General features: G+C 43.8%; 1 protein-coding gene and 1 pseudogene across 1 annotated transcript; both read right to left on the bottom strand.

The window, feature by feature from the left end:
• Positions 1-29: 29 nt before the first annotated feature.
• CHST4 (carbohydrate sulfotransferase 4) lies at positions 30-9370 on the bottom strand. Its single transcript, XM_039851800.1, has 2 exons — positions 8898-9370; positions 30-1923 (listed from the first exon to the last, which is right to left on the bottom strand). The coding sequence occupies exon 2, from the start codon at positions 1906-1908 to the stop codon at positions 691-693; it is 1218 nt and encodes a 405-aa protein (XP_039707734.1). The 5' UTR covers positions 1909-1923; positions 8898-9370; the 3' UTR covers positions 30-690.
• A 9532-nt stretch (positions 9371-18902) lies between these two features.
• Positions 18903-19021, bottom strand: LOC120594024 (uncharacterized; annotated as a pseudogene).
• Between the last annotated feature and the right edge of the window lie 455 nt (positions 19022-19476).

The following is a 19476-nucleotide window of genomic DNA, read 5'->3' on the forward strand; positions in this document are numbered from 1 at the left end:
ACTATAAAAACGATTGTGCTTTTAGGTTAGGATCCCCTAAGAATGAGTGTTTAAGTAACTAGAAAGCATAAAGGGACACTCCAAACAGAATCTTAGTTTAGAACTTTTATTTGACAGATGGCAGCTTCACAGGTCAAAATCTCCTATGTGTGAGGAAAACACTGAGGGGAAATGACATCCAAATCGGGTCCAGGCACGATGAACTTAAGAGCTTGCTCAATTGTGCAGAGATTTTGTTTCGTATTTGTGATAACCACTAGCCATAATGGCCAGGCTTCTCGGTAAGCATCCAGCCCTGTTCCCCATCCTCTTTTCAAATCCACCAGGAGCTCTGAGGGCTCAGAGTTCACACCCCTGTGGAATGTACTGGCTCTCCACTGGAAGACCCATTTTGCTGTTTTGTTTTGTTTTGTTTTGTTTTTTTTCTGTCCTTACCTTCTCCCACTGGGCGAGATGTGGACAAAGAAGTTAATAATAGATTTAGTCCACTGATACTGTGCGGTGCCAAATAGGACCGCAGGCCATGGAGACTCTGAGGTCTACACAGATAGCAAGGTGGTGGAATGTGCCGCTCACATAAGGTTACTTTTTTTCTGGATGAATAAAGACACAAAAATTTTTCGGTTTGCGCATGTGTGGGCACAACCCGTGCTCTCGTGTACCAACATAATTAAGACTCAGAAGCAGCCTTCAGTTACTGTGGGTGAAGCTGGTGCCAGGTGGGGATAGAGCCTCCTCGGCCTGTTTGGTAGAATTGCCCCAAGGGGTCCAGGCAGACAGAAGATCCAGCGTTAGGTTTCTCTGCTCTTGCTCAGATCCCACGAGGTTGTAGCCTAGCAAATTCATGGTATCGCGACATACTTTTTGAAGTTGAGACACCTTTCCATAAGGCAAGGACCAGCGCCAGGCCTGGGAGACGTTGAGGGCGTTCCTGGAATTCGTGTGGAAGGCGTGACTACCCATGCCCTTGCCTCGGGTGATGTTCAGCACCCAGGTCTGGAGCCAGGGCAAGAATTTCAACCCTGCGTATTCGTACATCCGGGCAGTCTGGGCCAGGGGGTCGCGGACCAGGTCCTCATAGCGCATGAGCAGGTAGCGCTGCTTCAGGACCTCGGGCAAGGACTGCGCAGCCCTGTAGATCTCCAGCTGGCTTTGGCAGATGACCTGCATCGCGTAGTAGGGTTGGTCCTCCTTCTTGAGTTTCTGCCACTCCTGTCCCATCACAATTTGGCTGTCAGTCTTGAGTTCCTGCGTGGTGTGTTCTCGGGAACGGAACACTGCCCGGGGGTCGCGGACCAGGTGCACGATGTGCAGATTGAGGGAAGGGTCCCTCAGCAGCGGGTAGAGCACCTGCAGGTTGAAGAAGCGCACCTCCTTGAGCACCACGTGGCGATAGCTGCGGCAGGCCTTCTCCACCCCCTCGAAGGGCTGTTTGTTGCACAGGAGCTTGCAATGAGCTTGGGATATAATCATATCCCGCGGTAAGATGTTGCAGGCAGGCGGGGAGCACAGGGCCCGGCTGCTGTCCCACTGGAAGAGGCTAGACTGTTTTCGCGGGCCGGGTTTCATATAGGCGTCAAAGACACTCATGTCACACAAAAAGATGGCACGTATCAGATCCCTCACTGCCATATGCAGCCTCCAGGGGGTGCTTTGTGTGAAGCTCATCCAGATATGCCAGGCAGGCTCCATCAGGTAGAAGACATCTGGGTGCTGTCCAAAAAGCTGCCCCACAAAAGAAGAGCCAGAGCGCCATGAAGACAGGACCAGCAAGTGCATGGGCTTGAGCTCCTTCCTCTTAGGCAGGGAGTTAGGGTTGTGGTTGTACAGATAGATGAGAAGCGCTAAGATGGCCATCTGGGAAACCAGGAACAACAGCAGCCTCATTTTGGGGAGCCGCATCATCATGCTGAAGTGGAAGGCCTTTAAGGAACAAGGAGAAGGGCTGTGTTAGTCTGCTGTTTCGGTGTCTGCCTCCCATTCCCTTTCGAGCCAAAGCCACCTTCTCCCTGACTCCCACCAAGGAGCAGTGTCGAGTGCTGGAGCCTTCTTACAACTAATCGTGCAAATCCTTCTTGGAATAGATTCCTGTCCCTTGTAGTTAGTGAGTCAATAGGTTCTATTTATTTTAGGCTCTTTCCTTCCTCCTTCCTGGTCTTTTTTGTCCATTGAGCTACCACAAATGTCTGAACTCTCACATTTCATCAATGGAGAACAGCGCCACTCTGGCACCCTGGTGACTTGCATGTCTTCACACAGGCCACCAGGAAAGCTTTACTGTAGTCTGACCCAAGTGATTCCTTCTGAAACTAAGGAAGATAAGCTGGCTTGTGAGGAACTGCCATGAGGCCATCACCCACTTCCCTATCTTGAGATTGCCACAGGTTATGGCAGCAGGCTATAAAGCTGCTAGGCTTTAGTTTGGAGTTGTCTCTTCAGTGTCATCTGGTCTCCTCTGATTTGGTTTCATCCTGTGGGACTAGAAACGTGAGGAGCTGACCCAATGCCGACCTCACATACATGCAGGTAATACATTATCTGAAACTATTTAGGTTGAATAGTTGTCTCCTTAGCAGCCAACTCTGTAAAGTGTGGCAAGCCAACCCAAGAGGGGCCGCGGTAACACTTGTGGCCTGCGGGCAACTGCGCTGCTGCTCAGGGAGAATGCCCCGAGCACCTGGCACCACGTGCTCGGGGCTGCCCAGTATGGTTGGTCAGGTTGCGCACTGCACAACCTCAGGGAATGCTGTCTCATCAAGAATTTAGATATTTATTATTAAAAAAAAATGTTCTGGATGTTCTGGTAGGTGAGAGTAAAGTATCTTGGTCCAACGGAATACGTATATTAGGATGATTCGCCAGTTGTTAGATGTTAAATAACTGGAGGAATGAATTTCACTTTGTAATTTGCACTAAAGCTCCTAGAGACTGGTGGCAACCCTGAGCGTACTCCCATCACGATCGGGGCTCGCTTTTTAGAAAAAGACTATGGTTCCCAGAGCCACACTAGAATATCATTTCAAGGGCCATCTTAACCTTTTTTAAGGGTTAAGATGACTCTGGATCATTTGGGGTGACTTCCTGGCACAAATAACTGTTAGGAGATAAAATAGCTGTTTTACAAAGTGTAAAACATTAATAGTTGCAAGGTGCTAATTTGCATATCACTATATACCCCAGAAATTCTTCCTTCAAGCTTTAATAAAGAAGAGAATATATATTTCTAGACAGTAACTGGAACTGGATTTAGAGTTTGCTATTTTCCTGGTGACAGTTCTTATGGTCAATTTAAAAAAAGTTTTTAATAGGTAATAGATACATGGTTCAAATTGTTTTAAAAGGTATCATTATTATGGACATTAAATCCAGATTCAGAATTTTAAAAGACTTCCTAAGATTCTGCATGCAGAAAGGAAATAAGGAGAGTACTTGCCAGCCTGTAGCCTAGCCTGTCACACTCCATCCAGGCCTTTTAATATATCAAATGATAGGCGAAGGGAAATTCTTTGACAGTCAGTTGTGTCTGTGGAAGAGGCCTATAGTCATAAATTAGAAATCCTCTAGAGCTACTTGTAAACAGGGGCACTGGGCAATGACATATTTTTAAAAAGGATCACAGTCTTGTTCTGGGGGAAAGAACGCCTAAAAATTTCATCAGCTGCTGAATCAGTAACCTCTTCTCTATTTACTAACAGCTAGTATTTACCTATTACCTGGCGTTTTGTCATGACTGTCAGTGAAAAGTCTACTTCCAATCCCAGTTTTCCATCATTTCTCAGCTTGCCCCCAGCTAGCAACTGGGTTCATTTTTTATGTGTCCTTTCATTGCTTTATGCATACACAAGGAAATTCAAATGCATATATATTTAATTTTTCCTTTCTTTGTAATACAGACAGTAGCAAGTTATCCATACTGTGTTGCCCTTTGTTTGTTTGTTTGTTTTTTTAACTTAACAATATGTCTTGGAGAGCTTTCCATGGCTGTATATAAAGTGTTTCCTCCTTCCTTTTTACCACTACATAGAATCCTATTGTATGGATTACCACACTTTATTTAACGAGTTTCATCATTGACTGGCTTTTGGGTTATTTCCAGTCTTTTGCCATTTCAAAAACTTCGGTAATGACCTTTATGTTTACACATCATTACACATATCCGTATGTAAGCTAAATCCCCAGAAGTGGAATTGCTAAGTCAAACAGTATGGATATGTGTACTTTGAGCATTTTATTGCTCAAACAGCCTTCATACTGCTCATAAACAAGTATGTCCAACGCTTCAGAGATTCTAGGGAGTGCATTTTAGAGGAAGAGTTGGGCAGCCACCGATGCGACTCTTGGAGTTTGTAGCTCACTTCTTAGAGAGGTAGAGCATTCTTTGCCAGTTCACGGGCTTCCCTTGGAAGTCCCCTGAACCTTCTGGGAAATGTATAATGACCCAAGCCAAACCTTGTGTGGCAGTGGCACAGAAACCCGTCTCTTCCATTCATTACAACAATGCATTTCCTCCATTCGTGCCAAAAGGATCCAGTGAGGATCATCTTTCCTTGGTGGCCAAATAATGCTTTGCTATATGCCAGGAAAATGTCAATGATGGTAATTCCTGTCTTGGCCGCGAAGGTTAGAACAGGAACAGCTAAGATGTACTCCTAGTTTGTTTGAACTTGAGCCTAAGAGGAAATGATTAGAAACTAGGCCATTGTTGACAATGGCCCAAGAATGCCTCTCTCCTCAAAAACTGAAGAGAGACTTCAGCAAGAGATCGTCTCCCAAAGGCAGTGTGAGTGTGAGGGAAAGTTTGGAACGAAGATAGGAAACGATGGAACAACAGAGAGAAGAAAGTAAAGAAGTGAGAAACTTAACCTGCGCACAGTTTTCAGGAAACTGGGATAGAAGTTTATAAGCAGAGTCTCTAATCAACTCAGGAAAAAGCTAACATTTCCTAGGGATTAGGAGTGTAAACCTTTCAGAGTTACTGCCTCCCTCCCCCTCTCCTGGCTTTGAGCCATCTCAGTGTCCTGAGTGGGCTCTATGGCTCTGAGCCCTCCTCGCCTGCCATTAGCTCCTGGCCTCATGCCCATTCTCCCCCAGAGCTGGAGCCTGGCCTTCTAACTCTGTCCTCACTTGTTCTCGGGCTTTAGTTGTCCATGGTTCTCAGGAATTCCCATGGAAACCCTGTGATTTCTTTCTCCGCGTTTTCTTTTCCATGGGCACTTTCCCTGGCCAGAAAGAAAATATGCTTTTGTAAAGTGGGTACCATCTCTTGTCACTGGGATCTAGACACACCCTGGATCTAGGGAACCCATGACAGGGCTAAGTAGAACAGCTAGGGAATACTTTAAAGCGTGTCTTGGGCAAAGCTCATCTCTGCAAAGATTGTAGTCAGTGGTAGAGGTGGATACTCTTGAGACCCTGGGAGAAGCGAGGCAATGTGGCTCCCTGGAGAAAAGGAAACTCGAGGTTTTTTATGAATCTAACCACCACCTCTCCCTGACTGTCCTTCACTAACCTCCGCTATCGTCCTTGGAGTTCATTAGCATTTGGGAGATGTCTGTGACATAATTCCATCTTAGAGTACCTAGTCTACCTTCCCAAGTGTTCTTTTCGGGCGATTCAATTGTATGCTTGGATCCCGCCCTCCCCGTGGCAGGAATCACACATCTGCTCATCTCTAGCCTGGCTTTGACAGTAAGTAGCCTCTCCAGTCTCTCGGCTCTCCCCATCATCCACTTCTGCCAAAAACTATCTTTTTAAAATCCTTTTATAACTTTTGAGAGGAAGCAGAGTTTGCCACCCCAAAATATACATTTTGTGATATTGATTATTTTAAGCTGGTTATTTTTAAGATACAAAAGACTCAGAAAGAACCTTAGGCCTACTCGCCTAACTGGCTTCAAGAATTTAGATAGAGGATCTACTCCGGGAAGGGAGCCTATTATCATAGATAACTATAGTTTGAGACAAACTAAGTATGATCAAAGTCCTCTCTGTGTCCCATTGTTGAAGATGTCCCCAACAAACGTTTATTTACCAAACTTTTGCTTTTCATCTTCTTCCTGCCCTTCGAAGTCCCAAACCACAATCCCCTCCCCACCCCCTTCTCCTTAGCTCATGGCATGTGCCCTTAACTGCCCAATCTGTCCTTGGGTCTCATACCTTTATGGAACCCCTATATATATACATGTAATAAGTTTGGTCATTTTCTCCTGTTAATCTGTCTCACGTTAATTTGATTATTAGTCCAGCCAGAAGAATTTAAAAGAGTAGGAGGAAAAACTGTTTTTCCTTCCGCACAAGTTCCAACATATACAGGGTTAAGTCAAAATCCCCAAGTGTTGTACCCAGGGTCCTTCATGATCTAAGCTTTAGTCTCCTGTCCCTCTCCTTATTTTAGTACCTTAGGCTTCAGACTTTCCTTTCCATTGTTCCCAGCTTGTCCTTGTTATTTAGAAGCCCTGAGACCTTCGCAGGACCACTCCTCCCTCAAGATTCTGCCCATGTGTCTGCTTTCTCCCTGAGTGCTATCTCCCTGCCTCTAATATTTAGTTGTTCCCCAAACTTGCCATTACCATCTGTCTCTCACTTTATAGTAAACAGTTGTAGACAAATGGCTCTCCCACTGGGCTGCTGTAACTTAAGGGTAAAGGCAGTGTCCTATCTTACTTACAGGTACATAAAACTTATAAGTGATTAGAGCTCATTAAACACTTGACTAAATAAAGAATTGAATGTGGGAAGAGGTATAGTCATTGCTAGAAAGCAGATAACTGAGTGAGATCCATCAGAAACTGAAACTTGTTCTTTTCTAAAGTGCTCACAGATGCCTCTTTAGTATCAGTTACTATAATTTAAGAGATTCCATTGAATATTGAGTACAGGATCAATACTGTTTCAATTGTATGGGGCAAGATATTAATAAAGTCAGAGGCATAGGTTTGATGCAATATGGCACAGTTAACCTCACTCCAAAAAAACCCAAAAAAACCCCCAAAAAACCAGTTTCTACACTGGGTATGTATTAATTAAAACTAGAGGGGAGAATGAACATTATTTTAAGAAATATTTATTAATAATAAATAAAAGCCCCATTGTAGGGCAACAGACCACTTAGACTACTTCCCTTCCTCTAATCAGCTCAGTTAGAAAAAGAGAAAAAGAAGGAAAAACCCTCAGCACCTCTCATTATTACCACTCCAAAAAATAATTTAAAAACATACTGCCCCAGTGATGGGCAGGTGGTATCATCTTGGCACACGAAAGACAGTCCATCACTGAAGAGTCATAAGAACTTAAGGATCTTGAAAAACATCACCAAAGGGGTGGCACCTATGTCGGGCACAGGGACCACGAGGCACGGGATGGGAGACCTCATCCCGCAGCCTGATTACAGAATTATAGATGGCCCAGAAATTGGTACCATGCAGCCTTTTAGAAACAAAATGAGGAATTCTGCGGAAAAACCAGGCAGACATCAATTTAAGAGCCTTGGATTCCAACCACTGACACTTTTCCTAACTTAGATTCCCTGGTGAGATTATTCCTCCACGACCAGGAATTATAGATGGCGGAAGGTATTTGCACAGAGAGAACAGAGCTGGGTTGAAAAAACCAACATGTATATGCATATATAGCCGTAGGCCCCAGAAACCTCAGGAGATAAGCGCCTGGACAAATGGTGTCCATATGATAGCAAACTCTAACTGTAGACCGACCTGAATGAAGCGAGTCTAACTATAGACCGAAAGCACCAGGAGGACTGGACCTGGGTCCTCGCCCTTGCTATATCTCTAGTGCCAGTGACAGTGCCTGGCACATAATAGGTGCTCAAGAAACAACTATGGAATGACCGAATGGACAAACATTTGTAGAGCGCTTTTTACTGTTCAAAGTGCCCTCATTGATCTGGGTTAGGAAGGTGGGGCAAGATATTTTTATTTTGCACATATAAAAATATTACAATTTCAGTCAGAAGTTCCAGATTTGTCCAAGGCTATACAAGAGAGAGCTCTTCTACCTCAGCTGATGTGCTGGCCTCATAACTTAACTTAATCTTACTTTACATCTGAATGGCGCTCCACAACTTTGAAAGCCCTTTTAGCTACAGGCATGACAGCAATCCAATTAGACACACAGGCATACTTCATTGTACTGCATTTTTTTGCAAATTGAAGGCAAGACCTCTACCTGCAAAAAGGATATGACTCACCTGATTTTGAGACTCACTGGGTTGCTATGCTCTGGAACTGAATCTGCAGTATCTCCGAGGTGTGACTGTCTAGGACAGTGATGATCCGCAGCCCCAGTTTTTTATAATATGAACTTTAAACTGAACTTTAACTAATTGACTCAGTGGCGCATATAACCCTGGTTGAGTCAGAACCCAGGTCTTTTGGGTCCCAGGTCCCAGAGTGTTCAGTTATCACATTACACTTCATTGGAGCAAGAGAAAACCTGCAGCCCCCTGCACTCTGGTCTGTCACTCCTGGTCCCTGAGCAGAGAAGCTGCAGGAAGTACAGACTTGAGCTCTGAACGTTAGGATCAGAGCACGTTAGGTGCATCAGGGGACTGTTTACCAAATACATATCAGAAAAGCCCTACCGGCATTCTAGGCTCTTCCAGACTCTTTTAGATGTGGAGCAGTGTGGCCATGGAGGAGCAGCTTGTGCTTTTTCTGGATGGTTCAGACCCCTCCACAACCTCCCTTTGCCATTGCCATCCATTGTTATTGAAATCCCCAACTTAGTTGCCCAAAGTTGCCTGATACTCCGCTCCAGTCCATTGCCATCCATTGTTATTGAAATCTCCAACTTAATTGCCCAAAGTTGCCTGATACTCCGCTCCAGTAGCCCTGGGACAATGGCCCTGCTTTGCGGGCGTGCACAGACAGAACTCTTACCTCGTTAATGGCTTAGGCTTCTCCACTGCTTTAGAGAGGCTCACTGCTGGCCGAGCTGGGCAGCTTTTCTCCTCTGACTCACCAACTCCCCTCTCGGCTTCCTCCTCCTTCTCCTCCTCCTTCTCCTCCTCCTCCTTGCATTTTGCATAACCGTCCCTTTTCAGAGAAAATTCCACAGCCCTCTCCCTTCTGCCAAAAAATGGTCCACCTTCCAAAGTGGGGTTGAGAAAGGATTCATTTCCAGGAAGGCTTGATATTAGCAGCTTTGACACTGAGAGACTCGTGGGGTGGGAAGACTTTGCTTGAGATGAGCCAGGAGAAGCAAAGGAGGAAGTTTCTCTCCCACAACGGGGAGATGATCCTGGAATGTAGACGGCTTGAAAAGAGCTGAGAAGGTTAACTCCCTCAGGGCAAAGTGCAAAGGAAAAGAGGACTAGGAGATGTAGTTGCTGAGCAAGTTCCCCACAAACAAAATTCCCCGCAAGATCTTAAACCTTACTCTTCTACCTCAATCTTCTCTCAAAAAAAAAAAACAAAAAAAAAAAACTAGGGAGAAAACTAGGAAGCTGGTTTTAGAGTGCACCTGATCTAGGGAGTCAACTCCACCGGATCTAGGGAGTCAACTTTTTTTTTTTCCACTTCAGTGTCATATTTAACATCTCTGCCCTTTTTGTGGAACTAATCATTAGATATATTACCTAAATATAATACCTAGATGTACGGGAGGACGTGGACGCATGGGCGTTTAGTTAGAGTACAGGGAAAAAAAATTCCCCTTCAGGGAAAAAAGAAACAAGTTAACATCAAAGATTATAGCTTCTTATAAGCTGCGTTCCTTGGGCAAATCATCCAACTACTCTGAGCTACTCTACATGATTGTTGTGAATATAAAATGATGGATGAGAAAACTCTTTACAACAAATGCTTGAATAAAGGTAAATTGTGGTGGAGTGTAAAAGTCACTGACTTTTGAGTCATTCCACCTCTCTAGACTGCAGAATATCAGTGTGAAATAAGGTGTAAAATAGTAGTGTAAAATATATAACATTAGAATTGTGAATGTTAGGATCATATTCATGTATATAATGCTCCTAACATGATATTCTGACAACACTGAGTTAAAAAGTGGTAGTTATTGAATCGGAATGATATGTCTTCCTTCTTACTCAGCCACTGGCTCGTCTTCCAGGCCTTGAAAGAGAGAGAGCAGGCAGAGAGGTGTTTGAGTTCTGGGGTAATCTAGGCAGCCACTTGCTGCCTTCCATGGGTGAGCCCTCTAAGGCCTCATCGCTAGCATAAATGACCGTACCTGTGGTGTTGCCTTGTGCTGATTTCAGAGATCTGGTTCTCCCTCCCTTCCTATTTCTCTTAGGCATGGAGAAGAGAAACTTTCTCTTCCTCAAAACAACTCCAGCAGGGATGTAAATTGAAGAGCCAGAACTGGGCAGCTGGTGGTTCTGTTCTTATTCTTATTATAAAAATAATACTTGTTAATTATAAGCAATTTTCAAAACACGAGACATAAAAGGAAGATGGTATAAATCCTTTTACATTTTGCTGCCCAGAGAAAACCACCGTTGATTTTTTTCCCCCCGCACCTGCAGAAATCTGTACAATTGAGATCATGCTGGAAAATATAGCTTCGTACTTGTTCTCCCTTGGTCTTTATTTATTTTAAAACATTTTAAATTCTGAAATTAAAATTAAGGCATAAAGATACAATTTAACTAATCATATAAAGTCACTACCTAGGGAAAAAAAACAACCCAGAACGTTGCCAAAGCTGCTTCAATATCCCTTCCCTGCCATAACTCAGAGATTACTCAGAGATGACCATCATGGCAAGCTGTCCCTTGTTTTTCCTTATAGTTTATCACCTTAAGCGATACAATGAAAATTTCCCCAGTTTGAACTTTATATACATAGAACCATACCACATGTATTTTTTTGAGCTTTGCTTTTTCCATTTCATATGATCCTTATAAGATTCATCACATTGTTACATACAGTCATAGTTTTTTTTTATTTTATTATTACTGTATAATACTCCATGTGTGAATATACCACAATTCGTCCATGTTGTTAATGGACGTTTGAGTTGTTTATGGTTTGGAGCTGTGACTGAAACTTCCTGGCTGAGCTCCTGGCACACATGTACACGAGGGCCTCTAGGAGATGCTGGGACATTTTTCCCTGTTATGTATGACATTGTGATCCGAATGATTAACGATCCTCAGTACAAGTAGCTGCCCCATCTCCTTCCGTGCATGTAATACCACAGCTCTTGGCATCTTTAGTTTGTGATTCATAAATTAGTTAGAAAGAAGTTTTGACGAGACCAGGAAGCAGCCATTAAGAAATAGGTATTCACAGTAATCAAAACAACAGGATATGTCAAACAGAGGGCATTCCCAGTAAAGAATTACGGAGTGTGAAGACGACGAAAGATGATAATTATAGCTACCTTTGATTCAGAGCTTGCTACAAGCCAGGTACTGCACTTCACACTTAGCTGGGTTGCCATATTCAGCCTTTGCCATGGCCTTCAGAGTTAAATTCCATATCTTCCAGGTGATAGAATAGAGGCTTGGAGAATGTTTCCACAGTTACGTGGCTCATAGTGCAAAGTCTGGATTCAAGCCCAGGTTTCACATCAAAGACAATGCAACTCATCAGGCAATGCTGCCTCCCTACATTCTCATGGAGCAGGACTACTGGGTCTGTTCTCTTTCGCTGTACTGCTGAGAACAGCCAACGTGCAGGGCAGAACTCTTTATAGAAATAGAAACGTCACATCCAGAAAGAGCAAATTCCCAGTCTCACCATTCCACCCCAGCCCTTGCAGACCCCACGGTGAAGTCTACTAACCTCAAGTGAAAAGAAGAAGAGAGAAACGACATCTTTGTCAACCACTGATGAACACTGATAGTTTTAATCCAGCCCTTTCTAATGCTCTCTTCATGCTTCTTTGAAGCTTCCTCAATTATGAGGTCACTCAAATACACCATGACCCCTAAATAATTCATATCACCTTCTATCTCCTCTGTTGACTAGCATCTGGTGGTAGTCAGCCGGTTCAGATATTGGGCCACAGTGTGCCACAGCAGTGGGAAGAAATTTGAATGCCAATGTCAGATATCCAAGCCTTCTTGTGGAACTTTCACTGAGAATTCACCATTTCGTTAATGCAGCACTGTCCCATGGAACTTTCTGTGATGAGAAAATGTTACGTATTTCACTGTCTAATTCACAAGCCACTGGCACATGTGGCCGCTGAACACCTGAAATGTAGCTGATGCTACCGTATTGGAAAGTGCAGTGAGGTTGTACAGATCCAACCTCTTCCTTTTTGAATCTCAGAAAATCTGATGAAAGATAAAGCCTTTGTCACTGGGATACAGTGAACAGGAAAATGCACATTTGCTCATCATACAAACGCAAAATTATATCCAGTTTCAAGGGCTCCCAAGTGAAGAATCCCTACGAAAGGCTGCATGTACTTCAGGTGCTTCTCAAAACACAATGTGAAGACAATTATCTCCCAGGGACCAATATTGGGCAGAGCTCATGTTCTGTCCCTTGTCCTTGGACCTTTACCATCTTTACAGTGTGGGGACCCACCTGAATGGTGAAGAGACTTTGGATCAGTCGCTGAGCCAGAGTCTGATTTTCTTAGGGGTTAAGAGGGATCTTTCTGCTGGTTGCATTACCCACTTCTACCTTTACCCAGACCACTGCCCCTCATATACTAGCATCAGAGTTTCTTTACTGCAGTTCTTGGCTACATGTCTTTCCTGTCCTCTGCGACACTAAACGCAGTCAGGCTTTCTTTGAGTTCTTTTTCGTGGGTGGGGGGTAGTGGCTCCAGCATGCCTCCCTTTAGTCAGTATGTATCAGTCTGCAATGTGGATTTCAAGGCCTGAAACTTGAGTGACATGACACTCCCTACACTGGTCACCAGTCCTGTGTTGCTTATCAAAGCCTAGAGTTAGGCCTGACTAGAGTACTGGCTAAGCAGCTGGGTTTAGAGAACAGGTTCTAGAGGAATAGAGCTTTCTGCTTTGGCTAAGCATCTGCAGCCTGTAGCGGTTGGACCCAGACATCCTAGGGCACCAGCACCTTCTGAAGAAGTGTGCCAGGAAGGGAATCTTGGTTGCTGTAAATCTTGTTGTCAAATGGGCAATTGCCTTAAGTAGAACCTGCTTCCTTGATCTGAGAGCCTTGGGGCTGGACACCTGTGTAGAGATCCCCTGGCAATAGGATGGCCCTTTATCTCCATGTTAGAAGTATTTATTTCAACAGTGGGAGAATAATTGGGTTGGTCAGGATGAGGAAAAAAGTAAGCACGGTTTTAAGTTTCTTGTTGGTTCTTGCTTTCTTGAGGCCCCTAACAAAGCTGAGATGGTGTGGAAAAAAAGAGGTAAAAAGAGCCAGGAGTTCCTCCTTAAGCCCGATCTTGTGTGTCTTTGGTGGTTCAGGAAATTGACATTGCCTTATCTGGAATCGAGCCAAGATGTGATCTGAGAATTCTACATCCAGACTTTCAAAATTCTCCAGAGACTGGTGGTGATCATGATGCAATCTGGGGAGGATTATAGGGTGTCTTCTGGTGGGCTGTAACTCCATGTATCACATTGATCACCAAGGTCTGTCTATTCTACGCCCGAACATCAAATTTGCTCCCCTTCTTTTTTATGTCCACAACCACTGTCTTTGCTCAGGTTCTTAATTTTTTTTTTTACTTGAATTTCTGCCAACAACTCCTTAGCTATTCCCTCTAGCTCCAGTCCTACCCTCTCCAGTCTTTACTTCACCCTGTGGCTAGAGTGACCTTTCACTGTGTGGATCCAATTCCTATTACTTCTCTGATGAAAATGCCGCAATGAAGCTCATTCTAGACAAGGTGAAAACTTCTCGGCATGCCATTAAGCACTTTTTAAGAGCTGGTGTCTCTCTACTCTCTATCGTGATCTCCTTTATGCAGTAAATTCCAAAAATATTTATTGAGTGCCTATTGCATACCAGGCTCTGTTCTAGGCCCTGGACAAAACAAAATTCTCTGCCTTTATGGAGCTTGCATTCTATCGTGTGGGGGACAAACACATCAATAAAACGTGTAGCATGTCAGATTGTGGTAAATGCAATGAGAGAAATAAGGAAAGAAGAAAATAGAGATTGTGACTGAGGGTAGGGGTTGTTCCAATCTTAAACAGAGAGGTCAGGGAAAGTAACATTTTGGGGAGGAACTAAAGGAGGCGAGGGGAACAAAAACCAAGAAAATATCTGAAGAAAGACCATTCTATGCAAGGGAACAACATGTGAAGAGGTGAAAAGCCAGGAATCACAAGAAAAGCTGTGTGATGAAGTCTGAGTGTGGGGGGTGGGGGTGGGGGGGAAAAGTAAAGAGAAACTTAAGAGGCAAGAACGGGCAGGGTGAGACAAATTGTGTGAGAATGGGGTGGTCTTTATTAGTGGGAATTTGACTCCTACTTAGGGTGAAATGGGAAGCTACTGGAGGATATGAGTTTAGGAATGATTTGTATTCTGAAAGGATCATGGGATACATTGAGGAAAATACACTGTAAGAGGGTCAAGGGCCGAAGCTAGGAGGTCAGCTAGGGGGCTAAGTAAGAGACCAGTGGTTTGGATCAGAATAGTGGAAATGGAGGTAGTGGATTCTGAAATATTTAATATCTTTTAAAACATATATTTTAAAAGTGGAGTCAAATATTTCACCAATGGATCTGATGTAGGAAGGAGAGAAAGGAGTTAAGGCTGACTCAAGATAAGGTCGCCATTTTCACAAATGGGACGACTTAGGTTTGGAAGTGGAAATCCGTTTGATTTGGGGTGTATTAAGTTCAAGATGCCTATGGGACATCCAAATGGGAATGCTGAGCAGGCATTTGGATATATAATTCTAGAGTTCAGAAGAAAGGTCCAGACTGGAAACATACATTCGAGAGTCATCAGCATAGAGTGGTCTGCGGAGCCACGAGGCTGGATGAGAAGACTCAAGAAGAGCGAGAAGATAGAGGGGAGGACGGAGGAAATCAAGGAGACCCAGCAAGCGGGGAGGAAAATAAGGGGTGTGTGGGGTCCTGGAAACCAACAGAAGAAAACGTTTCAAGGAGAAGAGAGTAATCAGTTGTTGTTAAAAGCTTCAGAAAGATGAAGAAGGAGAGAGACTGTATATTGACCATTGGCTAAAACAACATGGCTGTCATTAATGGCCTTGACAAGAGGACGTTCTGTGGAGTCATAAACATGAAAATCTGATGGGAGGAAAGGAATTGGAGATAGAGAAGATAGCCAACTCTCATTGTCTAAAGGGTATAGGAGGAATGGGACAGTCGTTGGAAGGGGAAGTAAAGTCGAGAGACAGGTTTTTTGCTTTGTTTCGTTTTGTTGTTGTTGTTTTTAAGTGAGAGAAATAACGGCTTGTTTATTTGCTGATGGAAATGATCCAGGAGAGAAAGGAGGATAGTTGGAGTGATGTGGAGAAGGACTCAGGTGTACACAGTGGAGGAGTTGGCCCAAGTTAGGAATACAGACAATTCATCCTTATTAGGAGGGGGGAAGGCAGAATATATGAGCACAGGTGCAGGTAGGTGGGGAGATGATATTCAGCATTATTGTGACGTTAGATAATTGATAAAGAGTCCCTTGGGCATAGCTCTGTCACAGGCCTAAGCCCTGTCTCCCCAACTAACGTTGGGGAGCTCCTTTAGGACAGGGCCATCTTTTGTGGTCCTTGATCCATATATATCTAGCAACTAGCACAGTGCCTGGCACATAGAATGTGCTCAGTGAAAGTTTATGGAAGGGATGAATGAATGGACCTTTGTTCAATCTTTAAAAAGGAACTTACTTCTTTGCTCACAATGGATGCAAAATTCCTTAAAACTAAACAATGTAATCAAATGAACAGACCCTCAGAAAACCTGATTCGACAAGATATGTGAAGCTACAATATGAAGTAAATTCTCACTACAGATTAAACCATTTTCTACCTCAAGTACAATGGTCAATTCTTAAACATTGGGCACTCGATTTTATATTTTATTATATTGTATAGATCAGTTTAAAGATAATCTAAATTCTATAAGTATACTTTAAAGGGTAAACTATAAATAAGTGGCTATGACTCAGTCTAGATATTCTTACTATTATCTTCAGAACACTGTACCAAACCATTATTGTTACTGAAATTTCCTAGTGTCAAGAAATTTACATTGCTTAAAAAAAAATAACATTATTTATATTAACATAAAAAAAAGAGAAAGAGAATTTCCACTAGGGGTCTGCTTAGTTAGGTATGGGGTTTGAAGGTGAGACTATCCTTATAAAAGATCACATGGTATGGCATATTTTGGGGGCACTGAGCAAACTAGTTTTGCTAATGAAGAGAGTTTCTGCAGAGAAATAGTGAAAAAGGCTGGGAGTAACTAATATGTTATATGTCAATTATATTTTTTTTAAAAAAAAAAGGCGGGCTGGGAGTGGTGGGGCAGGATGGACCCCAGTTGTGGAAATCTTTGAATATAAGGTTAGGGGCATTTTAACTTTATCGTTAACTTGACAGGGAATGTCACAACTTTGAGCAAGGGAATGACATAATGAAATGTTGGGTCAACCTTAGCTGCTTAGATTCTGGAAGTATGGTGTGGGATAGTTTTCATAGAAACACATTTAATAGTCATATCAAATATTTAATACCAAAATATTATGCAGATGATGTTCCTATTTATTTTTAAATCATGTCTTATTAAATTCTAGATTTACGCTGGATGCAAATGACCAAGGAATTATTCTGAGATTATAAGGTTTACTATTCTCTTTCTGACAGTCATTTAACCTGTTGTCCTTTGAGAATCTATGAATTATTCCCCCACTCCCCATCTCCTGCTGGTCTAGTTCTGTGAAAAACTAATTATAGCCAGGAGTAGAGGTCAGAAATAAGAATGAATGAGACTCCATGTAGCCAAAATCAGAATCAACACTGGGATAAACTGTTCTAAGTGCCTTTTCCAAGAGCACATGTCACCTGAGTTGTGGCAGCATTTACCTTTCGGGTGTGAGGGTATCGTTTTGTCCTGGAAACGTGTTTCATAATCCATGAATTGTATTCGCTACGTGGGTGTAACTGTTTATTTTTATTCAAGTGGAACGTAGAGTCAAGAAGGATAAATGTCTTATCCAAAATTTTATGTGATGTTAGTGTTAGAAGCACGTCTTTTCATACTTCATTCCTCTACACTTGTTTTCTCTAGAATGTTCTCCTCTCCAGCTTCCTCCCATTCCACCTTATAAATTCCTGTTCAGCCTTCTAAACCCTGTTCAGACACACATTGTCTGTGCAACCTTTCTTCATCTCCATTTTCAATTCTCTCCCCTACTCCCCCCGCCCCATCGAAAAGATCACTCCCCGAGTCGAACAAACTTCTATAATTATGCACATTCCTTCACATGCCTTCCCTGTTGGACTGGCGGAGCCTTGAGCATCTTCTCTTTTGTGTCCTCAGCATCGAGCATAAGGTCTAGTACACAGTAGGTGCTCAATTCATGTTGTCGAATCCAAGGAGAGAGACTCTAAAGGCAAAAAGGAAAATTCTAAACTCTCTTAACAGTCCTGAGCAACAGGCTAGGGGCAACAGCTAAAACCATCTTCACTGAGATTCAGTTTTTTCTTCTTCTTTAAAATGTTTGGTGGTTTCCTAGCTCTCCCGTGGAGCCATCAAGGAAATGTCAGTGTGACCCCTTTATGGTGTTCACTTCAGGGGCTCCCATAGAGTCTCCCTGCAGTGGGTGCTGAGCTAGTGACCTGAGAGCATGTTGGCTTTTACCTCCTTGCTGTCTTTCCAACATGGATGCTCAGTCTCTTTCACTTTGTTCCTGTTTTCTCACATTTCCTCCCCCTCAGGAATCTTGTTTTCTTCCCCAGAGGAGATCAGCCTTTGCCTTCTCTGCCACATCCTCCTCCATCCCCCACCTCTCAGAGTGGGCCTCCTGGAGAGCAACAGGTGGCGGGAGGTCGGGGAGAGAAGAAAGGGACTTTTTCCTCTGGGTCCCAGGGTATGTTTTCTTTTATATGGTGAATGTTCCCTCCACCTTTTTAAATATGTAATCAGACAAGCGTGAAGTGTAATCAACAGGTGGTGAGCACAATTTATTTGGGGGCAGGAAGAAAGTCTATGCTGGCAGGCTGGCTCTTCCAGCTTCTTCTAGATCCCTATGGACAAAACCACTGGTCTCACTGGCTTGGGGTTGAATCAGGCAGGTGGGTCTTGGGGAAACCGAGTGCTGAAGCTTCACACACAACCATGCTCAAGATGCCAGAGAACTGGGCAGGGAGCAGGCATGTTTCATGGGCTGGGTAGGGGGACCAGTTAGGGGAGGCTGAGGGCGGACTGTGGGGTGAAGGTGTGCTGCTGCACCTCGAATTCCTCAAATTTGTAACAAAGTAGGGCCAAGGTGGCCCCACTGCTCCAGCTCTGGGGACCCCTTCCAAACACTTCCCAGGTGACATGGTCAGGTAATTGCCAGGTCCTGCCCCCCTCCCCCCCATCTCCTAATTTCCCATGCATTTCATTTTGGGAACAACTCAGGTTAAGTCACCCCCAACCTCAGGCCCCAGCCTAAAAATTGGTGAAAATAGAGAGTTTCATCTGAGAGAAGAGAGTGGAGAGGGGTAACCAGTTGCCTGGAGCAGAGGAAGGAGCAGAGAGAGAAAAAGCATAAATGATGACTTTTTTGCCTATATTTTTCTCTAGCAGACCTCCATGAGTAGGATATTTTAAGCTAGGACGGGGACAGTTTTCCTAAACATAATCACATACAACACATAGTAATGGCATCTTTATGGAGCTTTGAAATTAACCAACATTTTTTTTTTTTTAATATGAACAACTTAGACCCAAAATGTTGACAGTGGTTGTAACAATCAGGGTTCCCCTAAGAAACAGAAGGCGCTCTAAAAGGAATTCCTTTTATTGTTTTTTTAAACACCTATAGCACCTGATCTTCCTAGGTGGTGTCCCATCCAAGTACTAACCAGGCCCGACCCTGCTTAGCTTCCAAGACCAGACAAGATCAGGCACGTTCAGCGGGGCATGGCTATAGACAGGGAATTCCTTTTAAAGGGATAATTTACAGAAATATAGGCAGTTTTAGGGAATCAACAAGAGAATGTGAGGTACCCAGGGTCTGGTAATAGCGCCCCCAGGCCTGAAGCGGGAGGGTAGCTCTGAGAAAGCCAGAAGGTGTGGATGGGGGGCCTCTGGACAGTGGCCATGGAGGAAGAAGCCACTGCCAGGACATAAGTGACGAGAAGAGAGGGAATGGGGAAAGAAATACCTCTCCCTCCTCCCACTTTGTGGTTTCCAACAGGTGCTTCCTGTTGGCTGAACCCAGGTAGAAGCCAGAAGGCAAAGAAGCCCATTGGTGGGGTCCTCAGGGACCAGTCTCCCAGGGCCCAGAGTAGGGCAGAGAAGGGCAGAGAATTGCTCCGGTGGGAAGGGGGGACATATAGGGAATAACCAAGTACAGTCAGGGTCACAATTAGCATGAGGTAAGTCTG

The sequence above is a fragment of the Pteropus medius genome, unplaced genomic scaffold (assembly GCF_902729225.1).
Source record: "Pteropus medius unplaced genomic scaffold, Ma_sr-lr_union100, whole genome shotgun sequence".
Classification (NCBI taxonomy): Eukaryota; Metazoa; Chordata; class Mammalia; order Chiroptera; family Pteropodidae; genus Pteropus; species Pteropus medius.

Coding starts and splice junctions, on each gene's coding strand:
- CHST4 (XM_039851800.1), bottom strand. CDS start 1,908: ATGATGATGCGGCTCCCCAAAATGAGGCTGCTGTTGTTCCTGGTTTCC.